The 18951-nt window shown below is 37.2% G+C and overlaps 1 protein-coding gene across 2 annotated transcripts in view; it reads left to right on the forward strand.

Moving 5' to 3' along the window:
- The window catches only part of MAP3K15 (mitogen-activated protein kinase kinase kinase 15), an 81983-nt gene that overhangs the window by 40154 nt on the left and 22878 nt on the right, over window positions 1–18951 (forward strand). For both annotated transcript variants that reach the window (XM_054514086.1, XM_036392773.1), the window contains 9 exons: window positions 1311–1479; window positions 2730–2836; window positions 11029–11199; window positions 12049–12161; window positions 13093–13252; window positions 13860–14010; window positions 14416–14523; window positions 15860–15909; window positions 18832–18927. In XM_054514086.1, the coding sequence (XP_054370061.1) occupies window positions 1311–1479; window positions 2730–2836; window positions 11029–11199; window positions 12049–12161; window positions 13093–13252; window positions 13860–14010; window positions 14416–14523; window positions 15860–15909; window positions 18832–18927 (1125 nt within the window). The remainder of the gene's footprint in view (window positions 1–1310; window positions 1480–2729; window positions 2837–11028; window positions 11200–12048; window positions 12162–13092; window positions 13253–13859; window positions 14011–14415; window positions 14524–15859; window positions 15910–18831; window positions 18928–18951) is intronic.

An 18951-nucleotide genomic window follows, 5' to 3' on the forward strand; every position in this document is an offset into this window, starting at 1 on the left:
CTACACAGTTGGCATGGAAATTGGTGTTTTAGTCTTTTGACCTCCTAGTGTAAGGTACAGCAGAGGGTTTTGGATGAAGAGTGTAGGGTGAAAGGGAAGAGAGAAAGAGAGAGATAAATTAAAGAGGGGCAGAGAGGAGGAAAGAAAGACAGATCACCCACCCTGGCTCCAGTGTCAGTCCAGCTGGGGTTTCCATGGTCTTGGGATGCATATGCAAGGCAAGCACCCTGGAATTTTTTTGGAATTTTTCTTTTTTTATAAAGAAGTTTTCCCCACACTGGAGATCAGTTTCTCACTGTGTATGCAAATTAGTTACGTGCAGTCTGTTCTTGGAGATCTTTCTGGAAATGGGTTTGAAGCCTTTGGGGGTTATTGGGTGGTCCTGATCCCACCTTGCAGTCCACGCCTGCTCTCAGCCTTGTTTCTGTGCTTGCACAGAAATGTATGAGGCTGTGCTTGCCAGTAGTGCTTGCTGTGGCCTTGTTGTTTTGCTTATAATGTGTATGAGACAGAACACTTAATTTTCTTTGCTTATGCTAAACCAGGTTTAATACTTTGAAAGACTCATTTGTAAACAAGAATGGACCTGTATGCACTGGAGTATCTGTCAGGTGGCATGTGCTAAGTTCCAAACTAGAGACTCCATAACCTGCTCCAGGATAAATTTACCCCTAAGTATCTGGTTGAGACCATTCATAATTATCATGCTGGCAATATATATATTATTTTTCAATTTACAAAAGAGCTGATGTTGGATTGTGCACTGGTATTAGTGTAAATAAGATGCACTTACTGGAGGCTTTTACAGAGATCCTGTCCACATTATGTATTATGTTCATCAAAGAGATTGCAACTAAATCAGCTTTTGTTGGCTTGTTTTTGTTTTAGTTTCTGTGTTGGAAAGTCTCCTTCCAACCTTCATGATAAAATAATATACCACCTCTTTACATCACACTGGTGTTTCTTCTCTGTGTCACTTTATTATCTCAGATGCAGCCTTTATAATACAAAGTGCCACATCTGTCAGGGTCAGTAATGGGGCAAAGAAATGCTCCAGTTTTCCTGTGTTGGTAAAATTGCCTCAGGATCCTGGTTGTAAGCCTATTGATACATAGCCCTACAGTCCGAGGTAGGGCAAGGTGGAATATTTGTAAGTAGTTATTGAAAAATATGGAAATATTTGATATGAACCTCACTCTGAGAAAATTATACTTTTTATTAGAAATTGTACTTTTTATTAGAAGCATAGCCATGTTTCATAAGAAATCTTTAACAGTTTTCTTTCCCTATGTCTAATTTCTATTTCTTAGTGCCTATTATAAAGAAACACTGCTAAATGACATCAGAAAAGCTAGAGAGAAGTACCAAGGAGATGAACTGGCTAAGGAGCTGGCCAGGATTAAACTGCGTATGGATAATACTGAAGTGCTGACTTCTGACATTGTCATAAACCTGCTTCTTTCCTACAGAGACATTCAGGTATGTGCTTAAAGACTAAGATGGATTATTTTACTGTGCAGTTCTGGCTCTTGTTTGTTCTCCTGTGCTTCTTTGTTTGTTAAGTAGTGATGGGAGCAATTGTTACATTGTTTAAATTTGGATTGTCTTTTGGGCAGTTTAAGGGGATAGAGACTCTTACTTATTTTGCCTGTGAACAAGAGACTCAGATTAGGTGACTTCCCGAGGTCTCTCCCTTTGCTTTTAGTCATTTTTAACTTCCTTAAAAAAGCAAAACACCCTACTGAATAAAGATGGTTGCCTTGCTCTCCTCTGCTCTACCTTTCCTCCCTCCCCCATAAAATATATTAAATATATTTAGAAATTAGGAAAACACATTTGTTATGACCATTGTATTGGATAGAGATGCCCACATTGAGAACTATAATTCAATGAAACATTAATTTGCTTTTAAAATCTAACTGCACCCTTTTTTCTTGTTTTAGTTTTTTTAAAATAAATTCTGCTTTTGCTAAAGCAGCTGTTTTTCCAAATTGAGAGTCTGTGTGTTTAACATCCATTCTCAAATATAATTTCAACCATTCTATAGATTTTTTTTTCTCATCAGCAACTAAGTTGGCTATTTCTTGTGTATAAATGGGTTGTGAGAGCAGTGGGTGACCGCATCATCCTTCATTACCAAATCTTCTAATTTGGAATGCACGTTTTCCTTACAGCACTTTGTCCAACTTCATTTGGACTGGCTCTGGTTCCCTTGAGAAATGTACTCATCTCAAAACATGTTTTGAACAAAAAGATTCAGTAACACAAGGCCCTTTGAAATGTCAGTAAACTGGCCTCTTCAGCACTGTAGATGTGGGTTACCCCTGAGAAACCCAAGTGAGTGCACAAGTGACTGATGTACTTCAGAGACAGCTGTGGTTGAGTCCACGATGACCTGGTGAGGTGTCATTCACCAGAAGATCTTAATAAGACCTGAAAAAGCCAGACTTGTCATCTCTTTACTGGTGCTGGGAGAGTAATTGATCACACTGGCTATGGGGATTCAGTAGTTTGGGGATCATGGTGAAGAAGAGGCAAGCACTGACATGGGCAGACAAAATCCCTGTGTGTTCCCACTCAGCCTTCCTGGCTGTTTCTCTTAGGAGCAGTCCCCTGAGAAGCTGTGATACCATACATGTGATCATGATATGTTTCAGCTTAGTGATGCTTCCCTCCTTTCAGTTTATTGTACTTCAATCCTTTTTATTGTTTTTTTAATTTCATCCCAGGACTATGATGCTATGGTGAAGCTGGTAGAAACACTGGAAATGCTTCCTACCTGTGACCTGGCTGATCAACACAACATCAAGTTTCATTATGCTTTTGCATTGAATCGGTGAGGGTGATTGATTGAAGTTGTTTCACTTTAGTGCTGTTCCATAGGGGCTTATATGTAAATTTATAGTGCAGATAATATCAAATTCCCTTCCCTTTCTGCACACATGCATCACAGTCATCTCTCCTTAATACCATACTTACTGTGCACCAGGACAGTGTGTAACTTCTGAAATTGTCATTTTCCAACAACCATTGTTTTGTCAACAACTCGGAGACAGTGGATCTGTTCCAAAACCCACCTGACTAATTGCAGAAGACTCCAGTGATACCAAGGGGTTCTTGGTCAGTCTGAGATTGTTTAATCTAAGTTGCTGGTTGTTCTGAATGTCTTCAAATGTTTAGGGTGATAGAGTTATGAATGATTTATTAAAGTAATAGGTAAAAAGCACTGCTTGATCCATGAATACACATTCATGATAAAGTTTCCTTGGAAGGCTGGATGGTCATCAGGACCTGCAGGCATATAATTTCTTTAGGAAACACTGAAATATTATTGAACTCTTCTAGTTAGGTACAGACTTTTGTAGTACCTGTGTATAATAATTACTCCTTTTCTAAAGAATTTACATTAAAATTGTCAGAGAAAATAGATCTTATGCAAATGAAATCCCATGTAATAATAAAAGTAACTGGCTAGATGGAATCCACATACTAATTAAGGATTGGTACCTAGCTAACTAAAGCTAAACTAAATTAGCCTGCTGATTGTGAATTAGCTAACTAAAAATCAGCATTGGACAACATCAGAATGGCATAAATCAAAGAGATTAAGAACTTAATAATAGATCTGGAAATGCAGTTCCTATGGCATTTTCTGGAAAATAGTAATAAATTTGGTCCTATCTGACAGTTTAATCAGACACAAGAGAAAACACTAAACTGTTGCTCATAAAAATACTGCATATGGATTTAGCCCTATTTTTCAGAACTTTTAAAAATTATTTCAGGAATTTGACTCAAAATGTTTAAATTTGCCAGTAAGAATAATGCTAGAATCATGCTTTGTCCTTAGGAAATGTCCTAATATAATCAGTTTTTAAAACTTTTTCATTTAGATGTGCATTACAAAATTGGTAAGCTCCTTTACTCTCCTGGTCTTCAAATTCTTTGTATTTTGAGCAGCATGTGAAATCCCTGCCATTAAATCTTCTGTTTTGACAATGCCAATAGCACCCTGGTAAGACAAGATAAAATTAATTGCTCATGAACTTGCTTTGCCTGTCAACAGCTTTCATTGAAATGATTATTAGCCCCATCCAGCATGACGCTCCTTGTTTTCTTTTGGGAACTATTGAAGCATTTCTATAGAAAAGGTTTTTCAGAAATAAATGACTGGTTTTTCATTGGTAAGAATGCAGAATTTAGCTTCTACAGATGTTTTTGACTTCTTCAAACAAAATAATGGACAAAACTCAAAAGCTGAGACTTAAACATTTTTTAACAAGTCCACTTAGTTCAAAATGACCCCTAAAATGTTGCATTTAGCATCTTACTTGCATGAAAATTTTGAATCCCTAATTTTGTCTGTTTTAAAAACAAATTATTTTTAGTGATTTCATCAGAAGCTACCTTTAAAATAAAGAACTGTATTTTCAGTTCATATTCTATTAATTTCAACACACAGAACACTATTAATGTTGATAAGTACAGCTGATTGAGCCCACCAGGAAAACAATACATCATATGCAGTACAGAATTAGCAGCTGTAAGAATATGTGACCCTGCAGAATGTTAATGTGTGCTTAATTTCATAAAAAAGTGTACTAGAACTGTGATCCAGAGAGAGTAATTAGTTTATTTCCTCTTGGACTCTCTAACTGAGTTCTCCTGGCCATTAGTGTCACTTGCATTGTCAAGTCAGAGTTACTCTGGTGCTGCACAGATCCAGCACCATGGCAGGAGGGGCTGCAGGGCTGGTTCTGGGCACCCCAGTGCTCTGCTGCTTCAGCAGCTGGGCACAAGCCCAGCCTGAAGCCCAGCTGTGTGTAGCTCCAGGTTAACAAGTAGTGCTCAGGCAAGGGACAGCCATGTTTCACTTTAGGTTCTGTGCCATTCCAGCCTAGCTGCATGTCCTTTGCCCAGAGCCAGCCTGTGTCTGACTTGTCTTGGATCATAGCAAAGCAAGCCTGGGCCTCACTGATGGGTACTGAGCAGACAGGTACTGTCATCTGTAGGGCAGGCAGACACTTCCATGCTGATTTCTGGAGCCCTGATTCATGTAGCAGGTGTTTAAGCACAGCCCCTCTCCTAGATTGCTGTCTTCCTCTCTGGCTGCCTGAGAGCATCTTGGATTTGCCATCTCTCATGTCTGTTATCAGAGGCTAACAATGGCTGTTTGCAGTGGCAGGCTTGTGCTTGTTTCCAAGCCTGGGCAATCTGAATATATCACCATCCCTGGGTGATGGAGCAAAGGGCTATTGCTTCTCCAGTGTCTTAAGGTAAATAATTTGGATGTAACATAGGAGCAGAGCAGACTCTGCTCCCTTCTGTACAGACACAGGCTGGTTTAAGACATTGTTCCTTGTTGCCTCCTAGCTGAGATGTAAGTCTAATTGTATCTTAATTTAGACCTCTTTAGATATAAGTTCAGTCCAAATGTGCAACATGAGTATTTTCAATATTTGTATTCACAGCTGGGGTATGAAGTAAGATGCTGTGCAATTGAGGGCTGGGTGTTCCAGATGTGGGTGGCTGTTTGTTTCAGTCCATGGTACACCTTGCCTGGGAGGCAAGCACTGTGTAAGGAGTACTTAAGACCAATTAAATTTTCTAATTGGTCTTACTTACCAGAGCTGGAGTTATAATGTCCTGGAAACTTGCAAAGAGTCCCAAGGGTATGCCAAAATCTGTTCAAAACAGAGTAGACTTCAAAACCAAACCCAGTCCTGGCATGAGGCCAGAACTGTGAAAATTTTAGTCTCTTTCCAGAGCACTTCTATCTTCCTTTATATTAAAGATGAGGACAGCTGCAGTCACTATTATTTAACTCAGCATGCTGTGTTTTAACGAGCAACATATTCCAGTACCATAATAAAAGAGGGCAATTAACAAGTGAAGGATGTAATAGGGTGCAAGTAGAAAATCACTAGTAATTGTGAATAATACTAGTAATTGTGAATAATAGTAGCCACTGAAAATTGTTCCCATTGTTAAGCACTAGGGTATTTAAAATGTTCTGTTCTGTGATTACTCAAATTTAGTAAAAAAACATGTTCTGGGCCTCCTCCTTTTACATGCCTGGCTTTCATGAAGTACCTGGGGTGTATATGAGGGAGGGAAAAAAGCTAGTTTTTTTCTTTGTCATATCTGTTTGGAGGCTTGCAAATTTAGTTCTTGTCAAAGCCTAATTTAGGGTCTTGTTTTCCTCATTCACTGTTTCAAATATTGAAGATTCTACAAGCAAATTACATCCTCAGTGAAATGTATCTTAAAAAATTAGTTTCTGGTTTTAAATGAGAATGCAAGTGTACTAACTCTTTAAAGTGAGTTCTCATACTTCTTAATAATTAAATTTTTTTAAAAGTTTTTGCTGTCATTAAGACATGGAATGAAAAGGAAAGCAAATGTTTATTCCTTTGAGAAAATACTTTCCATTAATACAAGAGTTTTTTGTCATATATAGTCTTCTCCATCTAGCTAGATTGAAATAAACCATACAGGGGAAGATGTGAACACAAAGCTGAGAAAAATAATTACACTACCTGTTACCAACAGAGTGAGCTAATTCTTGTCCCAGTGAAAAACACACTGTTCCTGTTGACTTTTTTGGGCAAAGGCCTGGTTCACTGAGTGTATTTCTGGCTCTGTAACCATGCCAATTCTTTAAAGCTGGTAAAACCAGTTTCTGAAGCAGGAAGATTTTTTTTTTTTGGTTTAGGAGTATTTAAAACTAGGTCTCCTTATAAAGACTAGAGTGTAGAGAAAGATTCACCGTCAAGAAGATGGATTTGGAGAGCAAGAAAGGAGCTATGATATCAAAGAGAAAGGAAAAAACCTACCCTTTTTTATTTTTTTTAACTGTGTGTTCCAGGTGAGATGCTGTGATAGGAGTTTGTTGCCCTACAGAATAATTCAGGGAGGTAAAGGAGGAGTAGATAGTTGGATAAGACAGGGAGACAGATGCAAGAGGCTTGTGTAGACCAGGGAGGTGAGAAGATTGCTTCTGTTATTGAAGAAGCATGGTAGGGTCTGCAGACAGATGAACCACGAGGCAGAACTGCAGTGAGCAAGCTGGCAAACTGGCAAGTGCATCAGCCAGCAGTTTCTGGAGGATTTGGTTTTGCTGTCAGACAAAACCAAACTGGCAGCAGAACACTGACACGAATTCTGAGGAAGTGATTAGAGGCTATAAAGGTACCCAGCAGGACAGCTTTTGTTTTAAGAAAAAAAATTCCTATGTAGCCATTTCTGTCAGAAAAGCCTTAGTTTGTTGAAGATTCAGAAACAATTCTGTATCATTTCTTCATGCAGAAACAATTCTCTATCATTGATCATTCCCTCAATTTGAATTTTTTCCCCTAATCCTAATAGTTCAGTTTCCTTTTTAAATAAAGCTTAAAACTGTGCACAGTACTGACAATTAATGTGCTGGGTATTTGTAAAAGACATCATGATTTTTTGTTTTTAATTTTTATTCCTTGATCATTTCCTTTTAATTCCTAGCATTGTGCTTGGGGAGACTTGGCAGTGTTTTATTGAGCACTAGGATATTTTCATAATTGCCCTAGTTTTTGGAAGTAACTTGCAGATCTCTTTCTTAACTGGCTGCAATTTCTGCTGCTGTCATGTTCAGATAATGTAGATTCATTTTCTCTGTTTGGTTTCTCTGCAAGTTCTCACAAGGTAACAATTGCAGTAAGAGGATTAAAATGTGCTAACAAAGAAACCAGTAAGAAAAAAAAAGGAGTTGTATGAAACACTTTCCAAGACCTGTGGGGTTTTTTAATGTAGTTTCTCAATAAATTGTAGTAGTACTCCTTTTTCTTACCTCATTGACCATTAAAACTATATTTTGAAAGAATTTTCAGATTGTGAGTAGTGATTCTAAAAACTATGCCCCCTAAACCCCCCAAAAATATGAAAAGTAGCTTATATTTTCACTGAGTATGTATGCAAATTTCTTTAAGGTAGGACATATCTTCTTCCAGATGTGAAGAGTTTAACAGATTGTGTGTTGAAGAGCACCATTGAAAAATGCCAATTTCAAAATTCTATTTCATTCCTAAAGTTGACTTGTTTGTGTGATGCCATGAGGGACATTTGTGTTTCAGTGCAAGATGGCCTGGAAGCACCAAGGAGCAGTAAAATGACCTGGTAGGGTCATTTTTGTAGCTGCCTACTAAGATTCTCCTCTGGCTTATAAAACTTCATATTCAGGGGATGTACTTTGCAAGTCTTACCTGGTGTACCAAGTTAATCCATAAAGAGAACATTTTCTGCCTTCCTTCTCATGCCTGTGCATCATCATATACAGTATTTTGGCTTTCCCTGTTCAGAGGGGCTGTGGCATCTCCATCCTTGGAGGTTTAATAGATTTAGCTTTTCAGACACAGCCAGGCCTGCCATGATCTAGTGCTGGGCCATGGACCTGCTGTGAGAGGAGGATTCTATTAGATGACCTCCAGCAGTCCTTTATGACATGTTTTTTTGTGATTTTTTCTAGTGTGGCTTTAAATGGGGTCTGGGGAGCATGGGGAAGCTAACATAGTTGAGATTGGTTTAAAAAAAATAGAAGTCAGTGCTAAGCCTTAATGGCTTAAGGTAATCTCTTCTACTCTATTGATAACACCACAGATCTCTGTCAAGGCACCTTGAAACAAATTATGAGCTGTCAGGCATGCAGACCTGACAAAGTGTGGGGTCTGAAATAAGAAATGAAAACCTATCTTGGTCAAGCATAACAGTTTCTGCATATTATCCAATAGAATATTTTCATACTGACTTCAGAAAACTTGCTTGGAGCTTATGTGATCTTTCAGGTTGTTTGGGTGTTTTTCTTTGTTTTCCCCCTCTTTTTGGGGATTTAGAAGCTGATAACTTCCTAAATTTGTAAATTATTATAATTGGTGTATGGGTTTTGTATTATCCAATGGGCATTGAATTCTGCTGCAGTGAAAAACAGGGTCTAATATAAAGATACCTAAACTGATTATTATTTAATTATATCCTGTTAGATGAGTGCATACTTGTCATGTGCTAAATTTTGTTGTGTTTAATTATTTTTAACAATATTTTTTTCTGTATAAGAGAGAGAGATCTTTCATTTTAAGGTCTTTAGTACAGTGTTTATTTAGAGCTTGGTCCTTTGTAACAATCTCCTAGTATTGTATTTGGTGTGTACAGTTTCATCCTTTGATGACCAGGGATGTTAATCTGCACAATGTCCCATTTTAAGCAGTGTCTTGCTTTGTTCATTGTATTTCTTCTTTGATTATGCTTTTCTCAAATAGTACCTAACACCTCTTTATATCAACATTAATAAATAACCTATTTCACAGAAAGCAGACTTGAGAAAGCAGTGATTTTTAGATTTTCTGTTTCCATACTGAAGGGGAACGTAAGGTTTTAGTTGTGCATTTCTTGTGTTTTCAGGAAGAGCACAGAACACATGCTAACTTTTGTGATCACTATATACAAGACCAGGGAACTACTGGACTTTAATATCAGGGCTTAATTTTGTTCTAAGCTCTGTTTACTCAATTTTCTGTGCTTTAGTGTTAACAACAGTGAAACTTGGGTACTCCTAGTGAAAGAATCTGGTTTGTCCAGAAGAGGTTTGGTTAGAGCATGCTGACCTGGGCAATGGATTTACAGTTTTTACCTCCTGTTTATTTCTTGTAAAACTGAAAAAAGAGACCAAATTTCTCCTTGTGTGCTTATTAGAGAAGACCAATATTTATTTCAGAGCAGTTAATCTGAAGAAAAAATGCTTTAAAAATATTCAAGTACTTGCTGTGAAAGTTTATGCTCTGCGAGTGACTTCAAAGGCAGGATAAAGCCTTAACAACCAGCTACAAAGCTGTTTAATCTTATTAGATGTTCTCCATCACCTAACATGCACAGAAGCCTGAATTTTGCTACAGATGTGCTGTTACTGGTCTTATTGCATCAGCTGGTTACCTAAGGAACAGAGCCCCTTTACAATAAATATTAATCATTTTGGGGCATGCAAGTAATACATTTACCAGAAACCATTATCTGCTACTGGTATTGCTGACAAAGTACTGATAGTCCTTGTAGGCCTGTTCATGGATACCTAGGTGGGGATTGGAAAATTGTAAACAGTTCTAAAAAGGGGTTGGTAAATATTTTAACTCTCTCTGGTGATGGAAAAAAGTGTTGAAAAGGCTATTAAACTCTTCAGCTGTGTTTGCATTACTCTTGCAAATAGACATTGTTGTTTGTTCTAAGTGACTTTTTGCAGTGAATATTGAGTTCTGAACTTAGAAAAACAGCAAGGTAAATGGAGGCCAAAATTCTGACTGTTTAATAATAATAAGGAATGGAAATGTTATTTAATCACTATTTTCTTATTAACACAGTTCTTAAATGTTTGTCAAAACATGCTGTATCACAGCTGTTTGTTTTCCAAATCCTTTTGCAATCTGAAGAATTTTAATTAAGAAATACAGTTCAATTTCACCCTTCTATTCTTGTTGGAGTTCAAAGGCTCCATATTGAGCTCTGTCATTCTCTTGGATAAGATTGGATTGGCCTGGCTTCTCCTGCAATTAGTTGGAATTTCCTGGTATTGTTTCTGGATTCTCTGGATTCAAGATTACAAATCTTGGACATAGCTGAATGATCTGTCACACTGAATGCTGAAAATGGCCATTTTTGTTAAGTGTTGTCAGGAATGAGCACTAAACAGGCACTTTCACTTTTTTCTAATTGCAGGATGTTCAGGGTGTGCTTGTGTACACAGGAAGGAATCAAATTAGATGGCAGATTTTTGTCAAAGAGGAGTTCTGGGTTTGCTTCAGTTCTTATGTGAGCTACACATAGAGACCAATGACAGGAGAGTGAATTTGGATTTTATCAGTCAACCAACAATCATGCATCAGTCTAAATAAAGTCAAGTGTGTGTATGATGGATGGATTGTGGGATAGATGAGGGATACTGTTCTCCCATCTTGCAGGTACTGTTTCAGGTCTGAAGTCATTTATATTATTCTCTGTATTTGATTTCAGAAGAAATAATGCAGGTGACAGAGAGAAGGCCCTACAAGTTATGCTTCAAGTCCTGCAGACGTGTGACCACCCTGCTCCAGACATGTTTTGCTTATGTGGGAGGATCTACAAGGATATGTTTCTTGATTCTGACTGTAAAGATACCAACAGTCGAGATCATTCCATTGAATGGTAACAGAAAAAACAAAAACAAAACCACCAAAAAAATCTGTTTAAAAGTATTTTTAGACCTTTAACTTCTGGATATGAAAAGCAGGGCTGTAATAATTAGAAGATCAGTTTTTCTACTTATCTCTGTTTTTCAGGGTCCTGTTTGAATTAGTGGTTTACTGAGCATCAGATCTTTGTGTATGTATTTCCTTGCTTCTCTTTATAAACAATCCTGGAAATTGAATGATGCACCTTATTGGGAGGGATGTTGACTAACCTGTGTCTTTATTGAGGAAATATATAATTGATGTGTCTTAAGGCCAAAATGAAGTACAAATGAGATCATGGGGTTATGTTAGTCCTCTGTGCAAGGATGGTTTCCATACTGGATCCCCAGGAAATGCAATGGTCTACTGGTGATAAACAGTGTTATAAATTTTCTTAAGACATTAATGCATGCATATGCACCAGGCTCTCACTGACATACTGTTCATATAGGTGTGTTTGTATAATCATACTGCTGAGTACAATAATAATTTAGCAATGTGGGTTTGAACTGTAATTGTGCAATATTCTCTCCCACCCCCTCTTTTCCCCACCATGCAACATGGGTGGGGAGCAGTGAACTTGCAAGCTTCAGGTGGATCTCTTGATCCTGCACCAGCTACTGGCAGGCACTCAGCCTGTGTCAGCTGTGTCTCAGTTACCTTTAATGAATATGAAGCTTTAAAACAAAGGGTTTGGGGCCATTGGTGCCAGCTAGCCATATAATCCTTACAGTAAATCAATATCTTAAAATACCTGCCAAAACTTTGCAATATTTCAGTTCTTCTAAACAATGAGATTTGAGTTCTTGACTCTTCTCTGCAGGTATCGCAAAGGATTTGAACTCCAGCCAACTCTCTATTCTGGAATTAACCTTGCAGTTTTGCTGCTTGTTGCAGGACAACAGTTTGAAAGCTCAATGGAACTGAGAAAAATAGGTAAATAGCCACACAGTGCCACAGACAGGTTTTCAGCCTCTCTCCCTATGAAGAAAACAAAGTGCTTACAGTGATGGGTTGCATAGACACAAGGGTGGTTCAGGCTTTTTTGTGGAGGGTCCTGGATGGCAGCCTAAAGCACAGGGATCTCAAAAGCACATTTTCCTTCTGGCTGCCTTGGAGCAGCTTTCTGGTATCATGGCCCATCTAAAGGGACCCAGAGATTGGAGAACAACAAAGAACCAACTTCAGCACCATCTGTAAACTGCCTTTACTGCACCACAGAGATTATCCCATTGCAAAACCAACAGGGCACAAAAACAGGAAGAGACAGTGTGGCCCAGTTCTCCTCAGGAATGCCAGGACAGGGTTTCTGTTGTCACTGAGTTGAGAGATCCACAAGAATTATTGCCTGGAAGGACCTACCAGGAGAGTTACTTGTCTACCTAGAGATATGCAGATCTTCCTAGGGAGATGATAGATGAACATTATATTTGGAATCTGGTCTTGCCTGAAATGCATATTTGAGCCTTAAATGTTGAGTGCAAACGTGGCTTTAAGTTATTTCTCTGACCCTGCTCTGGGGTGGACTTGTGTGAACCTCTAGCCATGGATCTCTTGCAGTAAATGCAGATGAGGACACAGATTTGTGCATCTTACACTGAGAATCAAGAGGCAGATAGCCCAGACAGGAGGTAAAAGAGGTTTTTCAGTCCTGTGTCATGGGGGTTCTTCACTGGAGGTGTGATTTGCAGATCCTTCCTCTGTATTGTGCAATGTTATTTTCTGGGGAAAACTTACTCCTCTTTATTTTCATCAGTAATGCTTAATCAAGTCTTGAATTAGTCTTTTACTGATCAACTTACCAGTAAAAAACACAAAAGAGTGTTTTAGTGATAGAAAATTGTGGTTTCCAATTGAAATTTTACAGGTGTACGGTTAAACAGTTTATTGGGAAGAAAAGGAAGCCTAGAAAAAATGAACAATTACTGGGATGTGGGACAGTTCTTCAGCGTGAGCATGCTGGCAAATGATGTTGGTAAAGCAGTACAAGCAGCAGAGAAGCTTTTTAAGCTGAAACCTCCAGTGTGGTATGTGGTAGAAGGCTGTTGCTCAAGCACTTAACTATGGGGAAATACACAAATTTAAAAATCTTGCAGTCACATGGATAACTTGACTGGATTTTTCCATCTTAGATTGTTTGCAACTCTTAGTTTATGCTATGTTCTTTTATTATGAGAAGGAAGGGGGAAGGTGAAAAATTAGGTTATCCAACATTGTCAGTTATATCCCATTGAAGCATGTATTTTATAAGAAAGTACTTGGATATTAGTAATGACTCCTTGTGAAGTAATTGTGAAAAATTGTGAAACCATTGTTTTCAGAGTTAAGATAGCTGCTGCTTCCCTCCACCATCTTCTAGTTCATCATATCCTGTCTAATCCCCATGTAACTACTTGTGTAACCATACCCATTTGCAAAAAGCTATTGTTCATGACATTCATGTGAGCTTGTGACTCAAGGCTTTGTCTAAACTTGCTATTCTTTCCAGAAATCTGTAAAAATCAACACTACCATTTCCATTGTGGTAGCTTTTAAAACACATTTCATTTTGGATGTCTAAGTCAGTGAAGTGGTTTTAGAATCTGGTTGAATTTTGTTTTCTCTCTGTTAACTCACTAATTCAATACATTCTAGGTACTTGAAATCATTAGTTCAGAATCTGATGTTAATTCAGCGTTTCAAGAAACTCACCATAGAACATTCTCCTAAACAAGAAAGATTGACTTTCTGGCTAGATATAATTTTTGAGGCAACGAAAGAAACAACTAATGGACTGAGATTTCCAGTAAGATGTTATGTCCAAACAAGTTTTGTATGTTTTATGTTTCTGGATAGGATATTACAAGAATTGGAAGACTCTAAACATAATACTTAAAAATGTAACTGCCTGTTGTTTCGCTGCATGAACCAAACCCCTGTACTTTCTTAATATTTATGCTATAAAAAAATTAACCCAGCAACCTAAAAGCATTCTAAGAAATACTTGTAAGTCCCCTATAACAAATTGTGATACTACTATTCTGTTTTTCATAAGAACACAGAGTATTCCTGCCTTGCCTTGGCCTCCTGTCTCCCTTGAAAATTTTTTAGGTCTTACTTCAAAATTACCTTTTGTCTATATCTGAGCATCTGAAGATACTGTAGTGTATTAGCTACTGGTTTCTTAAGGAAAAATGCTCTCTGTCTTCAGGTTTTGGTGATAGAACCAACTAAAGTCTACCAGCCTGCCTATGTTTCAATCAACAGTGAAGCAGATGAGAGCTCTCTGTCTTTGTGGCATGTCTCTCCCCCTGAAATGGTAAAAGTGTCAGCAAGTTTGTTAAATGTACTGATTCATTTTACATAAAGTAGTTGTTTACATGTAGACTTTGGAGCACTTTACAATAATTTAAAATTTGCTACATTTCCGTGAAGCCGAAGCCTCAGCATCTCTTGTGCAGATACAAAAGTTGACATTTTACAGAGAAAATAAAAGGAGTGACTATGATTAGAAATCAAATGGTTCTGATGTCACTCAGATTTAACTTTTCTTGACCATGTCTCTTAGAAGTGTTATTTGGTCTGCTCATAATATTTCTCATTCGAATTCTGTGAGTTTAGTTAAAATGCAGGTCAAAGATTAAAAGTAAAGATAAAGCCCAGAATTGTGTTCAATGTTTTAGGCATTTTAAACTTTTACAACTGTAATATTTGAAACTAGAGAAAATGGCCTGTGACAAGTAAGTCTCAAGAAATAAAATATTTGGTGTCTTGGATTATTGGATAGGGCACAGGGGATTAAGAAAGGAGTAGGCACAGTTATGGACAGTGTCAGCTCTTAAAATGAGAAATAATTTGAGTTTCACATTGAAAGACTTGAAATCTGCAATGTATTTTGCTACACTTTGTTCGTATTAGAGCAACATAGATGGAGAATAGACCAAAAGCATAGAGACAAAGTGTGGAAAAGAAGCATGTTGGAGCAGGACAAGACCACATAATTACCTGGATCTGTGAACAGTTTTTCCTGTATATTTTTCTACTTCAGTGTTTCAGGTGAATGTGTCTGACACAACTTTGCTTTGTGGAACAAATTTCTGGTGCATATCTGACATTGCTAAACAAAATCCAGCTCATAGCTATAATTAGATTTATGGAGGGCTGCAGTCCTAGAGACAGGCTGTCCTTCCTCTGTTTTGCCTCCAGTGTGTTCCCTGGGCCAAAGCTGTTGGCTCAAAACCTCTTAGGGAGACTGGTGAATTTGCCTTTCCTTGGAGTCTAGATAAGAGTGGCACATAGTCTGCTCCATGTTTAATGTGAAATGTAGATGTATTAGCATCAAAACATAATGTTTGGTAAATTGTGCTGCGCAACTTATTCTTCAGGTTGAATTTACATGAGGAAATGTGGCCTTTGCTTCTACCCTGTGCCATTTATATTCATTTTTTCCTCAAAATGAAGTAAAATAGCAATGTATTTACCCAGGTATTAATCTTATTGCAAAATACGGGAGTGAGGGGGAAAAAAGAAAGAGAGAGAAAGAAGGAAAGAGAGAGACATGTTGGAAAACCTTTATTTTCCTTATGATGCTGTGACTTTGTTTTCAGTATTAAGTCATTAAACTGTGGTTGATTTTATCTATTTGTTCTTTACAGAAACAGATTCATGAATGGAATTTTACAGCTTCTTCCATTAGGGGAATAAGGTTGGTACGTTAGTAAACAGTTCAGTGTCTTTTTGTGTGTGTTTTATATTTCCCGTAAGTGCAAAATCTGGATTCTACCTTAAATCTCTCTCTTTCAATGGCCTGTTATAAAAGCTTGTTCTGTCCAGCCTGCCTTGAAATGTCACAGAGGAGTTTTCCTTTCCATGCATGGGCAGATCTGTACATTTCTCATAGGAACACTCAAATCTGAGAGGGTTATTGGGTGTCTGTTTTCTCTGGTAGACTTTCGTTTTCCATTTTGTAACTGATTTTTGTAGATTTTTCTAAGTGTTTCACTGAAGTTATTGCCATCTCTGCATTTAAAAACATGGAGGGCAGAAGGAAAGAAGAGCCCTTAGTGCTTCTTGCTTCCTTCCATAAGTGAAAGAAGACTTTGTTTTCCTTTAACTAAATGAACCCATAGTATCTGTTTTCTGTTTGGAATTCAGAAATGCTGCTGATATGGCTTTATTTAAATACCTGCTAGCTAAAACTTGAATTATTAGAGAACTAATAAATGAGGCATAGATGTAGTTTTTGCTAAGGACAGAAAATAATTCTTAAGCTGTAAGTAGACTACTAGGGGAGTTTCTCAAGGACTTAGAGCAATGAAAACACTAGTCATAAGTAAATGGGTCAAAACATTAGTTCCAAAAAAGAACAGAATATTATATAGAAAGAACAGGATTGTTCTGAAAACTGAAAGGATAGAAAATATTCACATTTGGTGTTAATAATTGCAAAATGCATGACTACATTTAGAAAGTAGATTATGTATGTTAAGTTGGGCTGCTTTGCTGCCGAAAGGGTGAGACAGAACACCAGGAGAGGAAAAAAATTAAACCTATCTCTTCTCTGAATTATGCAGACTGCAGCTAAGAACCAGAGAAACTGGTAGTTCAGGGAACAGTACAGGGAACACCAGGTGGGCTTTTGCCTTCTCTCTGAGCTCCTGAGTCTCTACACTGTGGATCTGGCCTTTCTAGGGACATCAGTGGCTGTTGTCTGGGGCCACTTGTGTGACTGCATAAGCTTGAGTGACAAACCTTCTGATTCAAGAACAAGAAGAAATTCAGATACCTAGTGAGTTTTGTAGTTCTGAAAGGAGAGGACTTCTTTGGTCTTGACTAAGAGTGCCTCAAGTTTTAGGTCCCAGGTTTGCCTTCCCTGAACTTGCATAATTTGCCTAAGCAAGTAAGCTCAGTGAAGAAGTATTTCTCTGAGTAATATGAGAGGTGGTTGAAAACCTAAAACTGTGAATTTGAACATAAATTCTATCACAACTTCAGTCTTTTCTTCTAAAGAAAAAAAGAGCAGGCTTTGGTTTAAATGCATTTTACATGGTATTTTATTCTGTTACTCCAATGCAATGTGAATTACTGAAGTCTGTGGAACTGATTGAGAATAATTCAGCATAAAGTTTCTGTACCACATTAATTACCTTCAGTCAACACAATGCACAGAAATTAATCTTTAAGAAAGATAACTTTAATCAAAAGGAAGCAAGCAATTAATTTCATTTGCTTTGATTTTTATTCACTGCAGAGTGATTAAAAATTCACTGTATTACAAAGCTCAAAGAGGCAATCTTTTTTAAATTTATTAGAGTTATATGTTTGCTTTGTATGTGACAACTTCAAATTACTATACTTTTGAAATTGCGTTCCTTAAAAAAAATTGTGGTCTCAGTTAAAATACACTCGATCAAAACTCTTAAACTGTATTCATACTAACCAGTTCATCTTATATACCCCATACATGACAATGTTTATAATGCAGTATTGTTACTTAGATACTGCCTTGGCTGTCCTATATTTGCCCCTGGAAGAGTCACCTTGCTTTGCAAGGTGCTGATATGTGCTTGTCTGACTTGTTAGACTGGAAATTGCTATATTAAATGAAACTGAAGAATGGCATAGTTATTATTTTCACATATTTCTAGAAAAGTTTTCAGGCAAAATTCGGATTTTTTTGAACATTTTTGAGGTAGCCCTTAATGGTGCTTCAACAGGCAACATCAATTGGTCATGTAACATGGGGCAACTTTGCTGTGTGCTGTCGTGTATTTTAAGTAACTGGCTCAGCAGAAGATATGCAAAATAGAAGAGTTTGATTGAACAGATCAGGCAAGAATCTAAGAAATTTTGTTAACTTAATGCACAAAAATACCTTAAGAAGCCTAACAACTTGGGATTATGTAGCAAAATACTTCAGTGCAAATGGTTGGTGTAAGAGGTTAATTCTTAGATTTATTTTCATATTGATACTGTGTTTTATGGCATTTCACTTTGTGCTTCAGTGCATTTATATGGGATATATATGACACTGACACAACACAATATGCAATAAATAATCCCTTTTTCAGAATTATTACTGCAATTTGGAGTAAATACTGGTCATCCCAAAACTAGTTTATCAGTTTTAAGGCCATAAAAAGCATAGACTGAGAAGGATCTGTTACACTGTTAGTATTTCCCAGTTCAGTTTTTTTGTAGAAGAAATGGAATTATAAAAATACTTTTCAATCTTTAAGGAAAGGTTATCTTTTAAAAGCTAAATTAGTGTCAGAACAATTCACTTTCCATTGAGGTGTCATCAAGTACCAAGGAATCTGATGGAATTGTGCAAAAGCAGAAGTGGAGATGCACAACAAACCAACCTCAACACAAGTCAGTATTTTACCAAAGTAAGCAGCAGCTTATTTATCACAATGAAGGTAGGATTATAGAATCTATAAATAAGCTGAAAACTTCTAGTTATAAGGAGAATATATATAATTACATACTGCTTCTCTGAGGTAATTAACTGTGAAAATATATTTCTTAAGTGTTCATCATTAAAAAAAGTGTTCATCATCCTCATTGCTCTATTTCTTACAATAGTTATATTCAAAATAATGTTTTCCTAATGTGAATTTTACAGCATTTCCAAGTTTGATGAACGATGCTGTTTTCTTTATGTCCATGATAACTATGATGACTTTCAAATCTACTTTTCTACAGAAAACCAGTGTAGTAGGTAAGTTCAGTTTGTGTGGGTGTT

Source organism: Molothrus ater, chromosome 2 (assembly GCF_012460135.2).
Source record: "Molothrus ater isolate BHLD 08-10-18 breed brown headed cowbird chromosome 2, BPBGC_Mater_1.1, whole genome shotgun sequence".
In the NCBI taxonomy this organism is placed as follows: Eukaryota; Metazoa; Chordata; class Aves; order Passeriformes; family Icteridae; genus Molothrus; species Molothrus ater.